Here is a 26,107-nt window from a genome sequence, read left to right on the forward strand (position 1 = left end):
ATATGATTGATCCTTCATTCTGACCTATCCCTTTTTCCGTGCTTTTTGAAAAAAAATTAAACAGGTTTTGAACAATTTTAAAAGCTACAACAGCAGCATAATGCATGAAATATGTTTGTCTTATTTAGTGACATATCTCCGTTTACAAAATAAAATGGATGCAAAAGGAAGTCGTTCGAGTGTTTGAAATGAGGAGGAAATCATTAAGACTAAGACTGGTTTCCAATCCAGTACATTGCTTTTTGGTTAGTAAACCTGACTGGGGTCAGATGTAGTGTAAAAAGAGAAAATACCAATATTTCAATAGCATCATAATCAAACCATAAATTCAATAAATACATATCATTTCTACTGCTCGACAGGCTGAGCTGTGATTGTTACAGATGGTCGTAGTCTCTGATTGAAAATGAAAAACACGTGATCACAAAACACGTTGATAATGACGTAATAAATTTTCATTGTCGACTTTTAGGGATTTTTATTTTTACTGTGAGAATAGCAAACATGGTTAACTAGAATGGAGTTATACATCTGAAGCGGAAAGACAGCTTACAACATACACGCACACCCCCAAATGTGTTTCTCACAAGCAAAAGACAACCCACTCGTCAAAAGCAAACTTTAGTTAAGCAATACTTGATGCATTAACAACTTACCTTGGATCAAAGGAATGAACCTCACAGTTGTAATAACGAGCAATGTCGTCATCGAAAGGAAAATCATTAGCAATACTGCAAGTTAAGAAAAAATATATATGTTTATATCAACAGTCCCAGTAAGCCAACACATTTAGCAAAATTGTGTAACGGCGAAGGCAGTTAGAACACACTAACATCGTCAGAATGTATGGATTAAACACTCAGTGATCAATCTCAATTTATCTCGATCAATTTCCACATACGAATGGAATGGAATACTTCATAACTTCATAATCATGAATAATTCAATTTGGTATTTTTTTGTTTCACTGGTAAAACAAATCCATATCCATATCAGCACGCGATAACAGCACAGGTTAAACTATCAAATTACAACTGCTGTCTTTTCACTCAGTAAGAAGATTATATAAAGTGTCATTTCTAAGAAATGATATACTTACCCAAAAGAGTACACCAGACATTTATTTCTCGGGAGATACTTTGGTTCAACACATATATCCCATCCACTATCCGTAATCTTTCCGAACCTCCGTGGGGTTTTACATACGGTTTGTATGGTACTTAGGTTATCTATAATAAATAAGTAGTTGATACGTATAGTAATAATATAATCAGACTAAAAAACGTCATATACCTTAGAATTGTCGCACTAATCCGGCCTCAGTCATATATTTCTGTTTGTTCTCCATGAATTCTCAAATATTTATACAATGATAGCGCAATAATTGTTTTATAACATTTCATATAAAATTTTAACCATACATCTCATATCTAACAAGCATTACATGCTAAGTTCAGTAATCCTATCGAACCTTTAATACTAATTATGTGTAATATATGACAAAAATGTTTATTTTAGAGAGAAAAGAGGGAAGAACAAAGAGGGGGAAAAAGAGAGAATGCAATTATTAACGGTTTTCTTTTGACAGTGAGGCAAACCGCTTAATTTTAGCTTGTTCCTTGACATCTTGCTGGCTATTTGCCTCCATATCTAATATTACAAATGCTGGGCGCTGAAGAAATACTTTTTTGATTGGTTAAAAAATAAATGGAAAATCTTTTTATTAGGAAAAGAACAAAGCGGTACAAAATAATAAATTATCCGGTTTACAGTGCAATATCAATAAAAATCGTCAGAACACGTGACCGTGTATCGGCAAATGAAAATGCAGAATAAAACAATTATTTAAGAATATTTCTCCCTGGATGGTTATGGTTGTGTTCTACTTCTCCATTCATTCAAGAACTATCTGATAGAGTAAAACAAAAGGACTAACTCGGGTTACCACATTGTTATGGTAATTACTCGAACGTCGCCGAATTTACCAATGACAACGTTCCTTTGATCTGACGAAACCGGCAATAATTCCTAGATGCTGTTAGACTGGATGACTAATTAGTACATAATTCGTAGCTTTCATTTCGTTCGGATTTCACAATATATCATTAATTTGCTAAACTGATTTGGTAACATAACTCCTTGTTCTTAAAACTGAAGTTACGACAACAACCGCAATCTGGTCATGTCGATACCAAGATCAGCCTAACATATAAGGCAGAACAGCAGTTGAAATGTCTGTTGATTTCGTTAATTCAGTGTCGTATAGTATCTTGTATAGTGGGTAAGTAAGACCAATTGGCTAAACGAATCGACTTTGTACTTGTAGCTGTTGTCGATTTCTGTTAGTTGAAATAATGAAATAAGACCTTTTAAAATAAGCGATCTATCCGAGCCGAAGTCAATTAGATTAGACATTGTCGATATTTTGGATTTTCCTAGCCTCGAGAGAGATTTGTTACCAAATTTCATGTCAAGAAGTTCCCAATAGAGACCTGCTTTTTCTGTTTTAGAATATAATCTGCCCTCAGTATATGTTCTCTTTTTTAAAATGCCCCGAGCCTACGCTGATATTGACTTGTAGGAATTAGTTCAATATTCATATTATTAACAGCCCAATCATGCCAACCTATATGTTTGATAACGATTAAAAGAGAACTTACCGTTGATACAATAATTCTAGGTCCGGTAAAGTCATCCTACAGAGATCCGACACAGGTGGTAGCAGGTAAAAATCTGTATTATAGTCGTAAATATAAGGGTTCGATATATTTTTGAGGACACATTTCATTATTTCATCAGAAATACGCATGTCCTGAAATAAAACATAAGTAAAGAGAAGAATGTGTAATGTTTAAAGACAAATAGAACAATTACTTATAAAACCACAAAGAAAATACAGACATGTTAATAAAATGTTATTTCAAATATAGATTACATGAAACTACGACAAAAAAGTTGCATGGTGATTCCGGAATAACTACAAGGAGACTTCCTCCAGATCTTCTGAACAGGTAAGCGTTTTAGGCTTTATCAAAGACAGCCCCATGTAAATCTTTGTGAATCCAAGAGACAATGTAACGTCCCCAAAATAAGAACTAATATATCACGTGGTTAAATCTTATGAAGAAATTGAATCAATTTCAGTCCATTAATGGTGGAAAGGCAATAATATAATGACATTTTCATCGTATCGTCTCCGTAGCAATGCAGAAAATAATAACACATTCAGATAGTGAAATTATAATTACATAGTTGTAAAGTTCCGTCTATGCACCATTGATACCTGATCTGTTACCTCCCCACTTGTTTGCAGCCTTTAAATCACCCTGTATTGCCCTTAATGACCTTTCCGGTGTGTTTGAGACGTGATGATTATAAATAAAAACCCACACTCGCCTTCAGTATATCAATACCTCAGACACAATACCACGCTGACGACTTAATATTGAAACAGTTTTATAGGCCAACATGAGCAAAACGAAACATACGATTTTCAGAACAATTAATATGTAGTACATATCCAATGCAATGATATACTGTATCTGCCACTTCTATAAACATTGTATAGGTACACTAGGGTTATAATATCAAGTTATAGTTTTTTTTTAATTTTTAATGTTTAGAAAGATATGCGGATGTATATATATATATATATATATACAACGTATGCTTACCGATTTTAGGTCTCTCGTATACCCTCCAGAAGCTTTCTTCAGGGAGATAGAAATAATAAAGATAATTATAGGTAAATAATTACAAAAATCCATCTTAATGTTTGAAAATTATGTTTTCAAAAACGTTCAGTATAAGCCATTGAATTATATAGTGAATCACTTGAAATCTGTTTTCTCTTTTCACTTTAAACATATATAAAAATCGCGTATATTTATCTATTTACCAATTAATTTGTGTAATATAAAAACGATAAATATTTTAAAAGAAACTATAGAGATGAATGTGTATCATTATGTATATTTGTAAGATACAACCTTCAGTGACGGAAATTCTTCATGTCTTGTGGTAGGCGGGTCTTGTACCTATTCAGAGTAAAAATGAAAGAGTGGAGTATTTCAGCCTTATTTTAGTTTTGCATGTCCCGACTACTATACTCATGTTGATTGGGCTAATTGAAAATATTGAAACATAAGATTTAACATTGTCTGACCCTTTGGTTGTAGCAATATGGAACAATATAACACATGGAAAACACATTGGAGATTACTGAAACTGTTGGTATTTTCCTAATATTTTCTATAGCAATCAAACGCAAAAGCCACATTTTCGATACAAGTAACATTGTTTGTTTGAATTTTCCTACAGTCTTAAAAATGTAGTCATATTCCTCGTGCAAATCTACGTCTGCGATGTTATATTTTATGCAAAAATGGCTTAAGACAAGGATACAATCACATTCAAAAGACATTCAGCACACATTCCATTCCAACACAAACCTTAAATATCTTTACACCTGAAAATGTCTTTTGTATGGAGGACGACGTAAATACCACAGTTGACACAAGGGCCGTTGTGAACATTACAAGTATGGAAAATCGCATTCGATAGGACATCTTCATTTGTTAGCACTCTGAAAAATAAAGATAACATTAGCAGTACCCTTTTCATGACTTCGATGTATCATTTTGTTACGATGTCCTACAAACAATCAAAGTCAAAGGAGATCTGGTGACTGTATAAGTCGAAAAAGAGACCCCGAAAGGATTGTACTTTAACTTTAAGGTACACTGTAGCGAGAGTACGTCAGGTCGTTATGCGAACGTGAATATACTTAAGCCTTAAAGAGAGTTAGCTTCGGGATACAAATGGAACAGTTACATATGAATGATATGTTTCTGAAAATGAAGACTGGAGATTTCCGCTTACATAAATTCTATAGATATTTTTATAATTAAATACTACAGTACCATACTGCAGTAAAACAGTAACACTGAGGTGTAATGTCACACATATCTTAGTAGAAGATTCGTGCCAAAAAATGTCGCTGCAATCAAACCCGTACTGTTGCTTTTTCACAATGGTTGGAATGCGACATTCATTGTTATGTTGTAATAGCAAGACACTTTGATCTGATCAATGCATTCCGGGATAATTTAGGATCGATTGTTGAAGGTCACATGAAAGAAAGGGGTTGTCATGCATAAAGGTAATTCGAAATTTCGAAAAGTGTCCTGGTTTCGTTTATGAACAATCTACTCCCTTCTCCCACTGTTTTTATGCATGTTTTACTGTTGTTGACAGGACTTGAATCAATATAAACTATACCAAGCCATATAGTTGCTGTTGCACTGAAACTATAATATTGAAGAATACTTTTTCCATCATGATAGACTGGTATTATTTTTCTGCGATTTTTTCTGAGCTTTCAAAAGTGAACTGGCAATATTTTGTATGCAAGAAGGCAGCAGGCATTGTAATGGTGATTTGATCTCATGAATTATTATCTGGAAAAATATCGAATGTGTTTTTTTCTTTTTTTTTATGCACGGGCAAATGTTTACCTATTTAAAATTTGTGTTCTTCATTTCAGGAGTGATAATGATCTAAAATGATTTAAAGTTTTGCTTTCTTCGAAATAAATTTAAATAAAATTACATAAATTACTTTTCGTGGTCCGGAGAATCATGGAGTCCTAATATAAAAGGAAACCGCGGAAAAGGTGTATTGTACGTTGCCGGGCAGATGACACCGTACCTTTTTCCGTTCTTTCCGTTTATCGAAGAGCGGAAGCTTCTTCGAAAAAAAATGTATCACCAGTGCGCCACCCGACCTCCATAAATAGACTTGAGCTCAATGTGTCTATCCATTTCTTGCCAAAATAAACTTATAATTTCGCTATTTTCTAAAGGAGTTATAGATTCAAATTCAAATGGTGATTTTTTGTCTTATTTTAAACATTTCCACACAATTTCGAAAAAAAAGAAAAGAAAAAAAGAAATTAAAAAGAACACGGTTGGCAGAATGTAAACTTACCACAGTAACTTCAAGTCTGAAGACACTTCATGTGCCAGAAATATCGCAAACAATACTGGTATTTACTGACCGAACTGTTAACACTCAAACACGGTGTGTTTTAACTGATACACACATGTATGGGTTCCAGGTTACATTAATTTAAGTTCTGATAAAATGTATACCAATGTTAAGTTATTGAACTTGCTTTCTACTTAAAGAAAAAATATGGAAAAAGGAACGTTTACTTACATGCACCAGTCTGCAGTATTCGTTTAGAAAAATACTTCTGGTATATGTACCCAAATCAACACAGAAATTCGGTTATTGTTATACCATACTCTGGTTTTGAATACCCTGGTCATTATCATTCTACTCCCTTTGTCAAATTGGGCAGCATGACTCGGTCCGATAGATTTGAACAGTCAAAGGCCTTTAAACAGATAATGACTAATGAAGATGATTGATCAACTCTTTTGGGAATCTCAACTGAACTTAAACATCAAAATCCAGAGTGTAAAAGGATGAAAGTATTTCATTGTGAAACGGGAAAGGAAAATATCCTCTTATATAGATACTATAAATATTTTTTTTATGATTAAAGACTACAATACTTCACTGCAGTAAAACAATAACGCTGAAATGTATACTGTATATATATACCTATACATACCTATACATACCTATATATGAAAAATACCTCCCATACAGGACATTCCTCGTAGGAATGTTCCCTTAATGCCTCATGACCGTAATATATATATATAGAGAGAAAATAACAATCATCAGTTCACCTTTTATCTGCATGGGTGTTTTACACAATTTGATTAATAAACGGTTAACTAAAACTGTGGTAAATGTCATCAATGAATTTGATTGTAATGTTTAAAACGGATAAATTTTACAATTTGCGTGTGAATCAGTGAAGAAGGTAAGCATGCTCTCGATAGTTCACATAAACAGGTGAGGGATGCTGTTATGTATTGAATAGTCGTTAATTTGTTGATAATAATAATTTGTTATACAGTTTAACAGATCTGGCTCATTAGCAGTGTCAAAGTTTAATTCGTATCGAGTATCTAAATAGCAACAGATACCCGAAACTGCCTTTAAAGATACCGACAAAAGAGCTCCCCCCCCCCCCCTCCTTTCTTAACAGGTGAGTTCTGTCTTCATCAATAACAGTTTGACGTCTCATATTTCTTGATAGAAAAAATTTCGTCATGTGCTAGCTAGATGTAGATGTTTTCAGCATAATGGACAACCTAATGGTCAATTTATCAGTTTTTAAGTACAGGTTAATCAATGATAGTGAATGGAGAGACTGGCCACTTTACCGGCTTGCATGAACATTCAAGAAGGGACAACACGTTTGCAGGTGAAGTAGTTTTTAAATAATCGAACACTATTGTACCATCCCATGTTTGAAAGCTAGGCGATTGTTAAATCAACAGACTACATAAACGAGACAACATAATCATATAACTCCTATCTTCGGGGATATGATCAATTTTCCTTAACTCACAAAAACATGACTATGTCAAGACATGTGCCATATTGGCACTTTCAGAAGTATCATCACAATGACAGTATGGGTTATGTAGCCTGAAATCCCTTTGTGATAAGGTGTATAGCCAACTTTGAGACACGCGGCGATTACCAGTTTATTTTATACTGTACATTACCTTTAATTGATTTTTCTACAGGTAGATCGCCAGCATGATTCAACGGTTCCATGCTTCTTGTATAATACAAATTGTTTAAGGTTTAAAATTACGATAGATATAGAGACATGCGTGCTCATAATTGGGCATAAAATATATTAAAACCTAGAGACATGCATGTTTTTTTCTCATATTCAGCCAAGGTAGTGATATGCTTGTAATCAAGGTCACATTCAACAAAAAACAGCTCAACGGAATAGATGTCTTCGTAATAAAGGTAGCACTCTTTACGAGTAGGGATACTATTTTCTAAATAATTTATAATGTACAACAGAAGGATTATATTGTTATAATGGTAACAAAGATCAACGGAAGGAAGATATTCGTACCACGGTCACATTCTACAATGGAAGGCATTAATTTTTACAATTGTCATATTCTACCAGGGAAGAGGCACATTTATTATCTGCTGAGAGGAACGTTGAAAGGAATTCTACCCGTTGCAAAACAAATAGCTGGCCCTTGTTTCAAATTATTAACTGTTGGCCGTGTATGAATTGTATGGACAAATTCTTTTTGAAAGATATATGAAATTGACGCTATGATGTAAAGTCATCATGTCAAGATTAATATTAAAATACTGAATTAGCCATTTCGTAAGGTAACTATACACCCTATACCAACAAGAGGGGGTAAATATACCACCTGATCGATAAACGGAGAATGTCGGTGGAATAAGATAGCTCTTTAGTGAATATCAAGGTACACGTACATTCTTCGACAATCCCAACGCGCGGAGGTTTGTGCTTTTTTTTTTTTACAAAGTTGTGAAATGAACTGGCCTGTGTGCCATGGTTCTATCCTTGGGGAAGACACTTTACCTTAGTTGTTCACGGTAGCATAATGATGTCGTTCAATACTAAACCAATGATATAGCGTTAAATTTGTTGTAGTCGTTTCATGGTGTTTAGAGGTTTAGACGTTAAATTTTCTGTAGTCGTTTCATAGTGTCCAGAGGTTTAGCCGATAAATTTTCTGTAGTCGTTTCATGGTGTTTAGAGGTTTAGACGTTAAATGTTCTGTAGTCGTTTCATGGAGTTCAGAGGTTTAGACCTGTCGCATCCCTAACGAGAATGAGGACACAATGAACTGTATGGTGGAATGTGATGTATAATAAAGTTATGTTTTATAAAATTACAAAGTTGAAAGTTTGTATTAACTTCTGTCAGATCTTGGTAAGAATACGTGAAGCATTTTGTTTTGTATGTTGTGATTTTTACTGTCTTTCATTATATTACCACCACAAGCAAAAGATACAGGCAATTTTAAATTTCAGTTTGCATTATAATTTTTCCCATTTAAAACATCTCCGACATGACAAATAAAATATTCAACAATGAATCATGTGATAACGTTAATTTTTATTGAATTGCTCACACACCGATCACCACCTGACAGTAAAGTACTTCAAAGGATCATTCGGGAACCTGGCATTAGTTGATATTGATGTATTTCTCGGAATATCCATCACTTCTGCTATCCCATTACAAGCTCTGGTCGCCATCTGATAAACAAGATATGACGTCATAACAAATTAGTGTTTGTATTCTATTAGAGTGTTTCATTATAAATTATACACATCAGACTCAAAACTCGGCTTCGACTACATACTAACACAAGGAGGACCCAATGGATCTAACACAGCCTCTTTAATGTCAAGCGACCATAGTTGTTAATATAACGTTTTACGATATAGGAACAAACCATGAACATTTATTTCATTTGTGAAGAGTTATACGTAAAAGCTAAGACCACATGAAGATGTCCCGTTTTGAAGAGATTAAAGCATATAATGAACCTTTAATAAACTGGTAATAGTTTTGTTAAACATGTGAAATTACCAAACTACGATGGTACACTGGCGTCATAAATCAAATGGCTTAGCAGGCGAGAATGAGGCTCAGTTAAATCTATACCAGTAAAGACTCGTTTAAATCATTGACCTAGAAAAACCTCCCGTGTGTAGATCGAATGATTACCTTCAATAAATGCCAGTTTATGACATGCTTGTGACTCGGACGGTTGTGATATTCCATAAGAATGATGTTCACAATACCGTTTTATTAGTATTAAATTAGTATTCTAGAGCATGATCATAATTTTCCTTTTCAAATAACAATAATCAAAGGGCAATCTGTGAAATGCTTACATCGAAAATTCCGTTTTATTGTGGAAAGATAACTCCGCATAATCATTTATATCATTTTTGTAAAAAGATATGTTCTAAAGTAACACTTTAAATTAATCTTAATTATATTTTAATATAAATAGTATTTTAAACTTTCGATGTTTACTATCCTTTAAGAGCTCCAATCGATTATATATCTTCGGAATTAACACAATATTTTCGATTTTACTAATAATTTAGAAGTGACAAATGAAAACAGTGCAGTTAGTAATGGTTCATGTTTGTTTGTTGAAAAACGATTGTTGGTATGTATCAGCTTCATATTAAAATATTATAACATTCGGAAGGGAAGGGAGGATTGAAATTGCAAAAAAAATAAATAAAGTGTTCAAGCTGAGCTTCGAACTGAGTTTCTTGTTTGAAAATATAGAGCTGAGGTATCGTAAATGTAAACTTCTGCCTTTACAAACAGAGGACAGTGGGATTGACTCGTTAACATTTCGGTATGTTAACCTTGTGCAATGTTCTCGTCTGATCTGATTATCTAATTTAGTCAAAATATACTTCGATCAGTTGCTAGGTAGTCACTATGGTAACATAAAAATTAGTATTATTATATAAATACTTATTTAATTAGTAAACATTCCATACTTAGAACTTAAAGGACGATATATATTTATTCGGAAAAGTGTGGTCAGTTCAGAGAAAGTTTAAGCTATGACTACTTCATAAAGATTGTCGGAGTCTTACATTCCTTTGTAGATGATATTGAGGAATATCAATTCGAAGGGAAAGATCATACAGCTAAACATCATGTATTTAGAGAGTTGATATTTTTTAATATCACTTGGATTTGTAAATGGTTATTGATGTAAATGAAAATAGATATGATGTGTCATTAAATTCTTATTATTACGTTGAACGATAGCTAAGACTTGACAATATACACCGGGTATTTATCTTTTTTTAATTTACTCATCACGAAAATAAACGTCAAATTGAATACAAATGGGCTTGTCACAACCTCGGTAGGCCATAACTGAAGAAACATTTAACAAAATGTATTTTTGTTAAATATTCAAACATAGTTAATATGATATAATTGACAAAAATGCCTTTCATGACATATATTTAAATGACATAATCCAACAATATATCTTGAACTTACTGTGATGATGAGAGGAATATCTCTTATCGCCATGACAACAATTACAACAATTCGACGAGCAGTCTCTTTGATATCTCTTCAACATGTCACTTTTTCAATAAAATTAAATTCCATTAATTATTTCATTTCATTATTATAGATAGAAAAATCGTTAAATAAAATATCTGAAAAATTCGGAAAAAGCCAACTTAAAAATAAGCCTGTAATTTTATAAACAAACCTTCATTAAAGTAATGAGACATGTCTTATTTCCGAGTATTTTTTTATATAATAAGAAAACGATAAAATCGTTGCCTTTTCGTTTGACAAAACGCACGAAATAAAATTACAATTTACAACAGAACACAATGTTCTCCTGTTTTTATGTTTTTCAATATGCAATATTCAAACAAATAATTGATAAATGCGTAGTTCGTCTTGGAATGCGCCTTACTGAAATATTAAGAATCAGGCCGTGCGGGTTTAGATATTCGACAAATGATAACAAAAACACCTTCATAGATAAAACGCTGACAATTGATTCTCTTACCTCAGACAGAGACTGTCACGCTCTACCATGTGCGAGATTTCGTCTTATCTGTCTGGCACATTCACGTGATATTTGGAGCAGAATGACGACAAAATTTGAATAAAGTCATACATAACCGTATTCCAGACGTGAGATAAAAACTGCGCTACCTGTTTATGCTCTGAATCGATTGATTTCAGTCTCAGTCTGATATTCGGTAACAAATCATTCTCCGGCTCAGGTATAATGAGATTCTCTGCTGCTGTTCTCGGCTGTTGAGCTAGAAAGATCCTGAACATCTACAGATACATAACATGAAATATATCATGTTATTCTTGTATATAAGAGAGGGAACTTGAGCGCGCTACATTGCGCGAGATTATAAATAACGTACTGACAAAATGTCCTATAACAGTTTTTATACTTACAACAGACCATTCAACTATGACCTTCAAACTCGTTTGATTTGAGCGCCATGCTGAGATCAGCAAATACAATATACAAACATAACCCATTGGTTTGCTACGGCAAGAAGACAGTGCCTTTAGGATTGTACAAAGACATACAAATAAATTATTTAATACAAATTTGGATAAGATAGAGTAGAGGCAAGCAATGTATCAACCAGCTGTTTCGTCCTTCTCATTAAGTAAATTTCGTAATTCTCATTTATATGATATGTGTTTCCATAGGATGTAAAAAACCGCTACTTGTAGTTAAAACAATTAGAAATTAGAGCAACGAATATATCAAGGTTCAAAATATGATGATCCCGAATATATACAACATAAACGCCCTACATGCATGGAACAGAAAAATCTAAATACTTTTATTTCATAATAGAAGTAACGAGTTTGAACATTGTATGGCCTTTCTCCTGTCTTTTTTTTATTTCCCCTCTTCCAGAGATACTCCAAATTCTTCCCTGTCCTTCGCACTGCAAGGTTTCTAAATAGAATATGGTAAATTGTCTATATTAGGACTGCAACTAATTCCCGTTAGACGATCCAGGTTAAAAGTTGTTACACTTGCATGCTGTACTACAGAACGTCGGACCAAATTCCGACAAATTGCCGACATGGCAATAGAAGGAAAACCCTTTAGAATATTTATCTCTTTGATTCTTGTCCTATCGACTGGAAATTTGGGTTCCAAATGAGGCCGAATATTTTGAAGGGCTATAAAAACAGGCCAAAGGGACCTTGCAAAATCATTTGATTTCACTTTCAGACATGATGATGACGTCTTTCCTTTAAATAACAAGAACTGTACTGGCCACGTCCATTTTATATACCCGCCACAATTTGAAATCACGGATACGAAAATTTCTTCTACGTTAGCCGCTTTTCTCGATCTTTTCTTACAACGAAATCAACATTGACAGCTTTCAATCAAGCTGTTTGATACACGTTATGATTGCAATTTTCTTATGATCAATTTACCATTTCTTGATAGCATATTCCTACACCCCAAACATTTGGTGTTTACATGTCGCAGTTGAGCAAAGGGACCTGTTCCTGCCATCACGATTTTCCTGCAAGAAGTCGTCAAGTGAAGAAAAAATTCGTAACAAAAGATGGAGACTGATGAAAATTAGGGGGTCGTTGTAGTAATCTAATTGAGAAATATTCTTTTTCATTGTGCGACATGAGGCTGAACGTTTTTGATAGTGGTTAGTGTGCCTGTTGGTGTCGTTTTTGTAAACTTTGTTCTGATCTGAGACCGTGACCGTGCTTATTTGGATACACCAATGTTTCCATTGCCGATATCGTCGATGAAGCAGAGGATGCTTACTCTTCTGGAACACTTCTTTTTCTCCATGATAAGATATGTCAATGGTGTAATATGTTCATATGCTTAAAGAATAGTCAGAGACAAGGAAATGACAAAATTCATTGAACTATTGTCGATTACTTTTGGTTTTATGTCATCACTGACGAATTTAAGAAGGACGAAACAGCTATCCATTTTAAATTCTATTGTCTCTAAAGTTGCATAAAAATATATATTTACTGTTACGTGGTTTTTGTACAATCATACAACTTTAAAGGTAAAATACAGTTTAAACCGGTACATGGCGTTGGCTGTAAGGCGTCTGTTTTGATGAATCCTGGCTGAAAAGCAAAATGAGACATGACATTTAACAGTAGTTCACATTTTTTACAAAAAATATTTTCCGTAACCAGTTGTTCACTTGATAGGAGTTTCCCTGAATAATACTCATTTTATCGTACAAAGGTCACACAAGTGAATATTTTTCAGCCCAAAATGTTAAACCCTAGAAGGCGACTAGACTAACCTGCATTAATCCAGAATTCGATTACTGTCAATACTGATCAATTTCGAAGTAAATTCACACGTCTGTGCGTATCCTGAAACATGCTCCTATTCTATACGTTTCAAACTGGCTTGCGGGTCATGACAAACCTTAGTCACTAAAACCCATCGGTAAAGTTTACTTCTTTAATATGTGAATGTCTTCTTATGAGTCCGACTGAATCATACAGCTGTATCGTCCTTTAAGGTCTTGTCAATGATGTCAAAGGCCATTAATGTTGAAAGATAGGAGGTGACTGAGGAAAATCAAAGTTTGTAGGAAAATGTCAAAAATGAGCTAACATATGTAATTACCCATATAACAATATTTGTAATTAGTTTTAAATACTTGCTATATAATGCAGTTAATTAATAGATTTGATCTACTGTGTGTCCTTTGTACAATTAATGATAATTTCGAAAGAATTTCTATCGCGTGTGTATGTAAATTATACGATCATCGTTTCTGTAAATGCGATTTAATGCACATAATTTATAGTTAAAATTGAATAAAAATGTTCTATATAAGCATCGTTCATCTATCCGATACCTCGTCTCCATTGACATGTAGCCATTGACCACTACGTTTAAACTGCGAGAGTTTCAAACAAGAGCCTGCTGTGAGTTGAGTAACAACCGGGGCTGTTGCCCTAGGACTGGTCCGTATGAGCAGATCCGATTCAGCACAAAGGCATTGCCCTTTTACCAGCACAGGGATCAGACTAGCTTTCAATATAAACAACAGAAGTCGTAGCAAGATGTACCCAAAGAAAAAAAAAATGAGATCTAAATACTTTGAAAATTTCTTGAAATATAAAAACTATTTTTAATTCGGTCAGTAAAAGATATATGAAGTAAAAAGTTTTTTATAACATATCAGTGGTAGATACAAACCATTGACAAGAAGATAAGACGGTCTGTATATATTTTAAAGGGAAAGTATTATTCGCTTACCTCTAAATAACACCTGTGTGTAGACAACGGAACGTGTCAATCGTCCTGTCCTACTTCTAGATATTTGTCTTGCTTTGACTTGTTTGATAACCTTCATATTGAAATCGGTCAGACAAAGCTTCATGGTTACTATTAGCCTAACAAATATCATCTAGTTAATGTTCTTATTTAATGGACTCTTATAAGATTCATATCTATTGTCATTCAAATTACGCAACATGTAAGCAAGAGATTCCGGATTTATGATTTATTGAATGTTTTTTGAAAATAAAAACAAAAACAAAAAAACAAAACCAAATGGTACGACGCACAATGCTTCCTTATTTATTTCCGGTGCAAAATCGTGATAAGAAATCATCCCTTCGACAGTCTTGAGTTCAAACGCATTTCCTTAAAGTAACCTTGCCCTTCAGTTTGAGTACGAACAAAAACTGATGTACTAAGTGTTAAGTAATGGCGTGTTTAAGTTGTTATAAAAATCATGCTTTGTCATTTTTATATAACTTGATATCAAATCATTTTACAATGTGATAATACGTATAAGACAATTTCTTCCATAGGATAAAAACAAAAACACCTGTTATGAATTTGTTTAGTTTTATTTATTAAACGGGTTTTACGGTCACTATTAAGGCCTTCCAGCCATTCAGCAGACTAGACAACATATTGAATTGAGTAGAAACGAAAACATTGGAAGCGATGGGAGAGAGTGGGATAGAGAGATTAGGAAGAAAGGGCCGTACTTGCTACACTGACATGCTCTTAACCTTGGTCTATTTGTAGCCCAATCGTAACGCTCAGCACTTCGCAGCAACAGGATCGGTTAAGAACAGAGAAGAACTCAAAAGTTCTTAATAAATATCCGTATTTCTAACCTTACCATAACCTCTGGGCCGGCGTTATCACGCCTGCTCTTTTTCGAAAAACCGCAGAGGGACCTTTATCATGTGATTTGGTTATGAGCACATGGGCCACCATTTTAATTCCCATCCGACGGACTTCGGGTTAGTTGTCAATAAGAAGCCGGTGCTTATCTGTGTTCATGTAGTGTCCGTGGAGGTATAAATCTACTTTCCCATTTCTATCTGCCACTATATATACTGATCGCTATATCAATGTCTATACTTTCTGTAAATCCACACTGTTCCTTATTTTATGTAGCTATTAACCTTCCGACATGTAAATAATTACTTTTGTGATTGTGAGGTTAGTATTCGGAGAGGTTGGAGGTGTTGGTATGAGCTTATTAAGTAGATAATGAAAAAGATTAGTTACGAGGTTAACTATTACCCGAATCAGTGTTATGGGGTAATTTTGATTTCGTGCGTTAAGGAGTGGGTAATAAGAAAGGGAAACTACCGAGATAAGTACGAGAGATAGGTATTATCGGAATACAGAAATGAGCGAGGGTCCTACTAATTTTGGAGAGTGTTCTTATGCTTATATTGGTATTATTTTTAGCTTTTTATAGTAGATCATGTTGTGTTTGTTTTAATGTTAGTGTGTGTCTGTGAAATTATAGTTCTTCATTTAAGGTGTTAAATAAGTGCATCTTTAAAGGTAACGAGTCTGTATAATACACACAAAACCATATTGTGTTTGAGAGTGGCGTTACATTTTCGTGTAATTGTTCTGTTTCAGGTACGTCGTATGTATGTATTAGTTTTTTACTTAGGATATTAACACACAAAACTATTTTTGGACTTGAGTACGTGTGTTGACTATATGGTTCCCTGTATAGTGAGAGCCCTGCTGTCATTCAATAGTGTCCCATGTTAAAGGCACAGTGTCCCTTGACTAAAGCCGTATTGGTGGTGTTGTTCAAAGATCTAAGTGGTGGTGCAACTAATGTGTCGAGCTTTGATAATCATAAGAGTAGCCCAACTGCGTCCCTTGCAGTGCCCTAGGTATGAGTCCGAGTCCCCATTCAGTTACTCCTACCCGTGAAATGTATTGTTTGTATATGATGTAGAGTTTAGTTTTACAGATTTGACAGCGAGCATTCCCCTGAAGCACCTGGGGGCACAATTGCCTTCGCCGTGCGTGTAATATTTTTTACATGTGTGTATGGGTGATGGGGCACAGAGGAGGACAACGCAGACCTCATGGGGTGCCAATATGCAGCTGTGAATGGGGAATCGGTTGTAACCCTTCTTAGTACAGTCTTCCTCAGTATCCTGGGTATTGTGGAAAGTATTGCGGAGGGTTTTTATGTTTAGGAGAGGAGCTATACTGTGTCCCTTAGAACATCATATGTGTGGGCTCTAATCTCCAGATTCTGTCATCATCGCCTTTGTAATTTGGTGTTATGTCTGATGTTATATTTCATTGTAGTAACATATTGTTTTCTAATATCTGATGCTTATGTTGTGGACAATGACCTCCTTGTCCAGTGAAGCTAGAATCCTATTGGTGGAAATTACTGTGGTGTTATTTCGATTTAATTCCTTCAGTTCTGCCAAAGCTGTGAGATGTTTGGAACAAAAAAAGAAGACTTAATCGATTGTTATCACGTTATCACAGAACTCACTGTTTGCTGATATATGTTTAAACATAATGTTAATATTTGATTTCAATTTTATTTTGCCCAATCTTAATTTTGTAATAATTTTACTGTTTCATTAAAACCATACAGTTTTGACATTCGCATTGGTTTTCCTATAATTTGCCTCAGATTGTTCGATTTAATCTCATCAAATTTTATCCCATTTATGTTCTACAGTTTTATTAATCACCGAATAGGTTTCCATAAGTCTGATTCGATGTCTGTAACGCTATCATCTAACGAAGTCCCTGCTGCTAAATTATCTGCTATTTTGTTGCTGGGGATATTTACCTAAGATAGAATGTATGCAAACTCTACAGTGATTTTCTAATGGATGTAAAGAGCATAATATTGAAGTAAGTGAGATGGACCTCGAAGTTTCCGGTTTCTATAGGTTGTAAGGCCGAAAGGCTTTTAGATATTATAACAGCTCTGTCTGGCTTTGTTTGATCAATTAGTCTGTAATGCCAAGCCCGTAGCTGTCAACTAATCACTACGATAGGTATCGTTGTTTTGTTTTTTATCTCGAAATCGTATTATCTAACTATAGCTCCATTATTCTCCAACCCTTAGCGCATACCTACATGTCAATCTGATGATAATGATGAACTTTTCTCACCTTTACGCTAAGAGTAACGAAGCGATAATTAGGATCTGAACTATCATCAGATTGATCTACAACAATAAGTCTTTTTTTAGTATTCCAATGTCTCGTTTCGTTAAAATTGGATGTGATTCAATTTATCATCACAACATATAACATTTTTATTGACATTTTAGCATAATATTACCATTTCCATATTTGTATTCATTTCGATATAAAAGTCAGGATATTTCCTTGACATGACAGCTTGTATGTTTCCACCCTGATTTGTTTACTTTCGTAGGAAGGATTTTATTTTCTATGACGTACATTATGACCTAACTATCGAATATTTACATTTGTTTTGCCTTGATGAAGATAGTAAAATACAACCACTTTGTCTCCCTATATAAAAAAAATGAACCGCGTTCATTTGCTAAAACGATGCTGTGGTGCATAATATTTGGATAATTGCTTCACGTGTCACGTGTTCAAACGTAACACAACAGTTTTACATACCAATGAAAATGTCGGTTTAAGAAAAATCACATGATTTGCCAAAACATTGACAAAACCAAAAGCTTTCCTAAGTACATATCTACAATATGGTACCTGATTCTGTGTGAATTGAGGACTGTTTCAAGTATTACATTATCAAATAATGTTCGTGAGTTGTCAGATAGACTACATACCTACACACCATATTAATTCAACTCTCGTTATTATTTGTCAAAACAAACACCAGTCATAAGCGAGCTATCTTCGAGTGCTGAGCCTGGACTAGGCTAGATGACCCTACTGTAAAATGTGCCTACCTTTCAGCTTACATTCTTTAAAATTGCTATCGTGATTACTTTGGCCGGATCGCCAACACGTGTCACTAATCTATAACGTTCCAAAACACAATTAATCTAATGATACATGGACCGTAAAAAATTGCGAATATCCAACGTTTCTTCATTTCTTCTGATGGATATATTCCATCCACCAATTTGGCCTCACTCTTGTTATCAAACTGTAAACATGACGTTCTCCTTAGACTCAGCCAACCAATTGAATGGACATATATTTGAGACAAACAACCACCGTGTTTTTTTCTTGTTTTGTTTTTTTTGTTACCGGTTTACATCGCGTCATCATCAATGAACCTTGGGTTACACTAAGTAACGTGATGACGTAAAATAATCCTAAAAAGAAGGGTATCACATCCGGCGTTCTCGTCATGGTCAGTTTGCAATGCAGTAAAGAAGAGGAAAGATGGTAACCTGCATTTAATGTGAATGGTTATTTGCCTTGGGGAGAAGTGATTTTATGGTATGGGTGAAACTGGTACACATGAATATAATATTAATGCTGCTAATTTGTACTGTGTGTTGGTTATGGACGACAACAGAACGCAGAAATATTTGTATTAAAAGAATTAAAATGGACTTTTTTTACCAAAAACAAGAACATTTATTCACTTTATCTTCATTATAAATTTTCTATACTCTAATGTCTTGCTCAATTCTTACGTAAGAAACCTCAAGACAAGCATATATGTAATTTGAAGTTACTTTTGATTTGAATGTACATGGCAAGTTTCTGTTCTGCCAGAAAGTCCTATAACCAGAATCATATAATTCTTTAAGGATCCACAAGCGATGAAGCCAGAACGTTTTACTAATAGTATACTCTGCACTCCAAAGATGAAACTCTATTGCAAGTTGTTTGGGCAGTTGTCTAGATCTCAGAATATCGGGTAAGACGTCCCATTCCCAGAATTCAATGTCTAACTTAATAACATCTGGAATCTGAAAAATGGCATTAAATTAATAATTACTTTTTTAATTAAATTGAATTAATGTGATTTTTATTTAATTACATATACATGTTTATAATTAATGCAATCTCAATGAAAGGCATAAAATACAAGTCACATCGACTAATTGTCATTTGAACTCAACAAAATTGAAAAAAAAAATAGTCTACTTAAGTCAAAGTATTTCAAATGTATGATATGTCATACATTTGCTTTTTCGTGATAAATAGATCAGTTATTTTACAGAAAAAAATACACATTACAATTTTAATATCATAACAGTGCTGATAGTACAGTCAATAACATTCAGAGAAAACATTACTGTTATGTGTATCATACTGTGGTAATTATACGTACATGTGTAATAAATATATGGAAGAGAATAAATAGTGAATATTCACAACTACTTACATTTTTGTGTCCTAGTTCTGCCATCATATCCTTCAGGTTTAACATCTGCCATGCTTTGCCTCTCCATATTGTACCAGACTTTCTAGCAATACCGATGTCGTGGAAGTACACAAGAGGTTCAGATCTCCTCTTGTAGCTTTTCTGTTCCATACTGTAAAAACAAAAACACATGCATTTCTCGTCTGGCTCAACTCTAATTAATTCAATTTATACATAATTGCGCTATAGACCTGTCAAAACAGCATAGTACGGGACTGTCAACAAAGAGTCAGGGGACAAAACATAGTTTTTTTCTGTTTGTAGAATAATGTATAAAACACATACAACATAATAGGACGGTTCATACAAAGTTGGAATCAGATACAATACAGCCAAATTCAACTGCATCATGCAGTTGTTTCGTACTTTAAGGATACATCAGTGATGCTAAGAGCCTATAGATAGAGACAACGAAGGAAACAAAAAATAGGACTTCTTCTTAAATCACTAATTTAGTCTTGTAAATGAAATGCGACTTACATCGCCAGGTCCACTGATGTTATCTTAAATATCAAGCAAAACTTTACTGAAAATACTCCACCATTTTGTAGTGGCCATTCCTCGTGCTTCAATTCTTATTTCTTTATATGAATAAGACTTCAATATAACGAACAATGTTTTTTCTTTGAAAAAGATTTAATTCGTTTTTTAATTAGGATTCTAAAACTACTAAAACACTGTCGTAAATGCAATCTCATAACAGGTCAATAGGTTCACTCATACAAATGTGATGAAATGTACACTTTATATACAAATTATTTCACAACAATTGCGAAACAACAAATTACTCTTGTTGGCCTACATGTAAGCGCGTCCGTTCCGGGAATCGAATCCCGGTCGGCTAGGTGAAAGGCGAGTGCGTTACCACTGCGCCACCCGACCATCCGTTCCACAATTTGACTGCGTGCAGACGTTTTTCATTTTATCACGTTTTGATCTCTTGTCCCCTGTTTTTGTACAATGTCGGTCTACAGAAAATCCGCTGTTTCTTATAGCAGATATTGCTCATTATTTAAAATACTTTTTAAAGCATTTTCCCCTGGTCAATCGGAAGGCAAGTGTTGACAATTCAAACCTTTTTAGTCTGAATAGGACATTTCCATAAACCCACGTGATTGTTAGTTTTATTGTTTACATTTTCATTCCAAAATATTTAACGGACAACTAGATAATTCAACTATCGTTTTAACTACGCCTGAACAAGAAAATAATCGAATTCCAATGCAGTGACCAGAAAGCAACGTTCTGATTGGTTAAAGCTACTAAAGTGACCAAAAAGCAACGTTCTGATTGGTTAAAGCTACTAAAGTGACCAAAAAGCAACGTTCTCATTGGTTAAAGCTACTAAAGTGACCAGAAAGCAACGTTCTCATTGGTCAAAGCTACTAAAGTGACCAAAAGGCAACGTTCTGATTGGTTAAAGCTACTAAAGTGACCAAAAAGCAACGTTCTCATTGGTTAAAGCTATTAAAGTGACCAGAAAGCAACGTTCTCATTGGTCAAAGCTACTAAAGTGACCAAAAAGCAACGTTCTGATTGGTTAAAGCTACTAAAGTGACCAGAAAGCAACGTTCTGATTTGTTAAAGCTATTAAAGTGACCAGAAAGCAACGTTCTCATTGGTCAAAGCTACTAAAGTGACCAAAAGGCAACGTTCTGATTGGTTAAAGCTACTAAAGTTTTATCATCAAAATCATGAACTCCCCATATATATCATCAGTCTTTTATTGGATCGATAATTCGTCTATTTCACTGGCAAAGTGTTATAAATGTGAATATTCTGATCCAATCCAGTTACTCGAATGAAGTAAAAGTAACAAAAACAACATCGATCAAATGTAATAATTTTCATAAGTTGTTGTTAAAGCTGCATGCTACAACTAGGTTTGACCTTTACTTTGACCACTACACCCACGCCAATAAGTTTCCTCTCATTCCTGTAGTGGAGTATCGCCAAACTAGAAAAATCATTAGTACCAGCAGTCAAATAACTGTAGGCGGATCGGTTTTAGAGGTTTCACTGACTGCGTTCATAGTATTATGAAAGTTTTATATTCGTACATGATAGTTATATATAACAAGAAGAATATTATCATCCCACTCTGCCAAATATGCACTATTACATTTAGAGGGATTCAGTTAATGAAATAAAACAATAACGGTTTAATCAAAATGACGATAAGAGATAACCATTTCGTGTCATAGTTATAAAGTAAAAACAAAATGGACGAAATTGAAGGAAAAAATGAAGCATAAAAGGCTTTAATTCAAGTCAAAGTAGAATGACGGAAATGACTGATTTTGAGCTCTGATAATAAAGTTTAACATAATTCTAAAGAGACTGACCAAAAGCAGAGTGACGTAATATCCGAAGTATGAAAATTGTTGATTCTTAATGCTGTTCAGAAATATACCATAAGTTCAAACACTCCCCGAAAACGTATCGTATAAAGTTGCTGTTCAGGAAACCACGCTTTCATGACAAAGCGTTTGACTGAAAATTGTGGGTGGAGGTATCTGGACAAGTAAATATAAAAGATGGATAGTAACATACCGTAATAAATCACTAAGATGTTTTGGCATAAAAATGTAAAAATCAAACCGTCGTAAAAAGCATAGGTTCATGTTACTGTTATCAAGCCTTCAAATTTAATAGCGATCAATTGATCAACAGAGCGAGAGGATCTCTGGACTTCATTATGGTTTTGAAAAAAGCAAATCCGGGGTCAATTTATATAGATTAATTTGATTTCATGAATTATGTATAACAAGAGTAATCTATCCCATTTTTGTGAGGAAGTGTGTATGTGGATGGGTACGGTGGTAGTGGTGTGTTAGGATGGGAGCGGGTGGTAGTGGTATGTAAGGATGGGTGCGGGTGGTAGCGGTATGTAAGGATGGGTGTGGTGGTAGTGGTATGTAAGGATGGATGTGGTGGTAGTGGTATGTAAGGATGGGTGCGGGTGGAAGAGGTGTGTTAGGGTGGATGGTTGGGGGGTAGTGGTGTGTGTGGAAGGGTGCGGGTGTAGTGGTGTGTTAGGGTGGGTGGTTGGGGGTAGTCTCATCGTGGTAAATAATTCAGGAAGTCGTACGGTTGGTTCCCACGTAAGAATTTATTCCCCCTTTTTAGACCCCCTAGCTCAATCCCTTTGCTTTGACTTTTTTCCTTATACAACTCTTACCTGGGATCAAAGGAATGGACTTCACAATTAAACTCTTCAGCCACTGCATCATCAAATGTGAAGTCATAATTAATTCTGAAAAGGTTGAAATCGCATTTTGAAGTCATAATGGATCTTCAGATTTATAAGAAAAAACTGATATTCAACAAATCTCTTTTTTAGATCATTACCACTCCTGTTTACAATTATAATATCCAGTGCTATCTTAAACCGATCAGTCATCTCATCGTAATATCCATGATGTCTAGTATTGTGAAATAACAGACAACAGATTTAACTTCATTTACAAAAGTATATTGAAAGCTACATGAGTAAAGATATATCTTGATTACATCTGTTTATTTAATTTTGATTATGATCATGACAACATTTAATACAATACAATATTCTACATTCATTTATAGAACAATTTCATATTTATCTTAGATCGTAAAAATTCAGATATGAATACATGGTGACTACACTTCTATAGTATATGAAGATATTAATATGAAAGTTAACTGTTTACGTGATCCTTACCCAAACGAGTATACCCGACATTTACCAGGTATCAGAAATTGTTTATCAGCACACAGATCCCACCCTCCATCATTCCTGTTCCCGAGTCGGATAGGTCTACGGCAGATCACCTGGATTGTGTTTAGGTACCTATCAATTAAAATTCACTCCTTATGAATTAAACAATTGCTGCTCAATGCTTGCTGTATTCCTGTTCTGTATCACATTAATTAATATAAATATCATCTATTTGACGTTGACCAAACATGAAACTATATTTAGAGATGACCATATGCCAAGTTATCTACACAGAATATTATATACATTTACATATATAAAGACATAAAAAGTTGATTAGAAAAGAACAATAGTGTCCGGAAGGGGACGACTTGTACAATTAAAACATAGCTTGTACACAGTAAAGCCTGGCTCGAGTAAGCACAATCTGATAAGTGGAGATAGCTCTTACTACCTGATTCTATAAGACAATAGTGGAAGCAAGAGGACTCACATTTGATAAAGTTTTTCCAAGTCCTCTATCGTCATGGCACACATCTCGGCTTTGCTTGGTAGTAGATAAAAGTCCGTATCAAAGTTGAACACAAACCTTTCTGTCGAATTCTTCACGCATGTATAAATTTCCTTTGGAATATTTTTATCCTACAAACAAAAATAAACATGTTTTTGATTACACGATTTCATAATAAACGTATTATCATGGTATGGCTTTTTGTTCCGGAATTCCATTGAAAATTACGAAAACGATTGCCTTACTACATACGGGTTTACAATGCAGGAGTTTTGACATGTTTATTTGGTCGTGTTGAACGTCATTGATACACGAACACTATGGAGGCCCAGCTGCATGTTGCGGCGACAGTACCATGTTTGGTCATTGATCTTTGATCATACTGTATGAAATCTTCCTGGAAGGCTAATTACTTGTTGTGCCTTGGCATCTACTGATGGTTGTTCATTTATTGTGGAACTGTGCCGGTCGCCAGAAGGAGCTCATATATGAACCGTAGTGTGTATACAGGGTGTGAATAAATTAGGGTTTATAGGTTTAAGGTAGTAGCTTATTCTATATCTTCGGATCGTCATAGTAGTGTATAGATTGGTGTGTAATGTCATTATTGATAATGTGAATCTGTCGTGTGAGACATTTCCTTATGATAGATGTACCATATGTATATTGTGTACAGAAGCAGTTGTAAATGGCAATAAATGTTCATATTGTGAACAGTTGTTCTCTCATGTGTTGCACTCCGTCGTCTCGGTTAGGTTACATACGTAATAGCCAGCGAATGGCCATACCGAGAAGAATACAATATAAATGAAGAAGTGTACGTTCGAAAGGCCAAGTGAGATATTATAAGCTCCAACCTAGTCGCCTTTGAAACACATATAATGCAGTTAAGTTATGTTATAACATTAACCAATGTTATTGTTTTGTTTGTAATAAATCTACACTTGACCTTGTTAGTAAAACATATGATACACCTAGTAGGCGAATATTTCAAATGACATGCTTAGGAACAATATATACATACAAGTTCTTCATTAAGAGTGTTCGTGTCTTTTACCGGAACAGTCGCTGAAGAAGTATGGCGTCGCCAAACCACCAGTAAAATTGCCGTCACTACTATCACAGTAACCATCATCACTTTGAAGCTTGTACGGTTCATTTTTGAGGAACAGCTTTAACAAAAAAAGACATGAAATGCAAAATCAACCAACAAAATATACAGTTAACTTCCAACCATCGCGAAAATATTAATAAATGCACCAAACAAAAAATGTCATTTAATAATTCATGTTGCGTATTGTTGAAATTCATAGCAATAAATGTATTGTATCCTTTTCCAAATAGCTGTCGGCCTGTTCAGATTCTAAATGGCTAGAAAACCTCTTGTCTGTGTTAGATATATCTGAGAACAATTGTTTTTACATATATTCAATCCAAGTGCCTTTTAATCTCCATTGCAAGAGGAAATAACATTAAAATCACCGTCAATTTTCCTGGTGAGGATATTCTTAGGCTTATTGGAACGATTTTATAAGGATCTGTATCTTCATCTCAATACTCAAAATACTCGAGTCAGACATACCCACCTATGCTCGAAATCTCACTAAAAACATCAAGAAAATACTAACATGACAACTTAATGATAATTCAAACTCAAATTTCATAAAACATGAACAACAGAAAGATTTACATGGAGACTCCTGAAAAAGTACTCGGAGAATAAGACCAGGGACCGTATTCATGAAACCGTTCTCA

General features: G+C 34.4%; 1 protein-coding gene across 1 annotated transcript; it reads right to left on the reverse strand.

The window, feature by feature from the left end:
- Window positions 1–656: 656 nt before the first annotated feature.
- On the reverse strand, window positions 657–25,511 carry LOC132548659 (probable methyltransferase-like protein 24; the record flags this gene model as incomplete). The annotated part of the gene is made up of 9 exons (XM_060212537.1): window positions 25,377–25,511; window positions 24,335–24,483; window positions 23,845–23,973; window positions 23,326–23,400; window positions 20,106–20,256; window positions 19,384–19,686; window positions 18,709–18,778; window positions 1,100–1,229; window positions 657–731 (listed from the first exon to the last, which is right to left on the reverse strand). Coding segments are annotated over exons 1-9 (1,217 nt in total), but the record flags the coding sequence as incomplete, so codon positions are not given.
- Window positions 25,512–26,107: the final 596 nt, after the last annotated feature.

This window comes from Ylistrum balloti, unplaced genomic scaffold (genome assembly GCF_031769215.1).
Source record: "Ylistrum balloti isolate Yb309-2 unplaced genomic scaffold, AGI_CSIRO_Ybal_v1 Utg370022, whole genome shotgun sequence".
Classification (NCBI taxonomy): domain Eukaryota; kingdom Metazoa; phylum Mollusca; class Bivalvia; order Pectinida; family Pectinidae; genus Ylistrum; species Ylistrum balloti.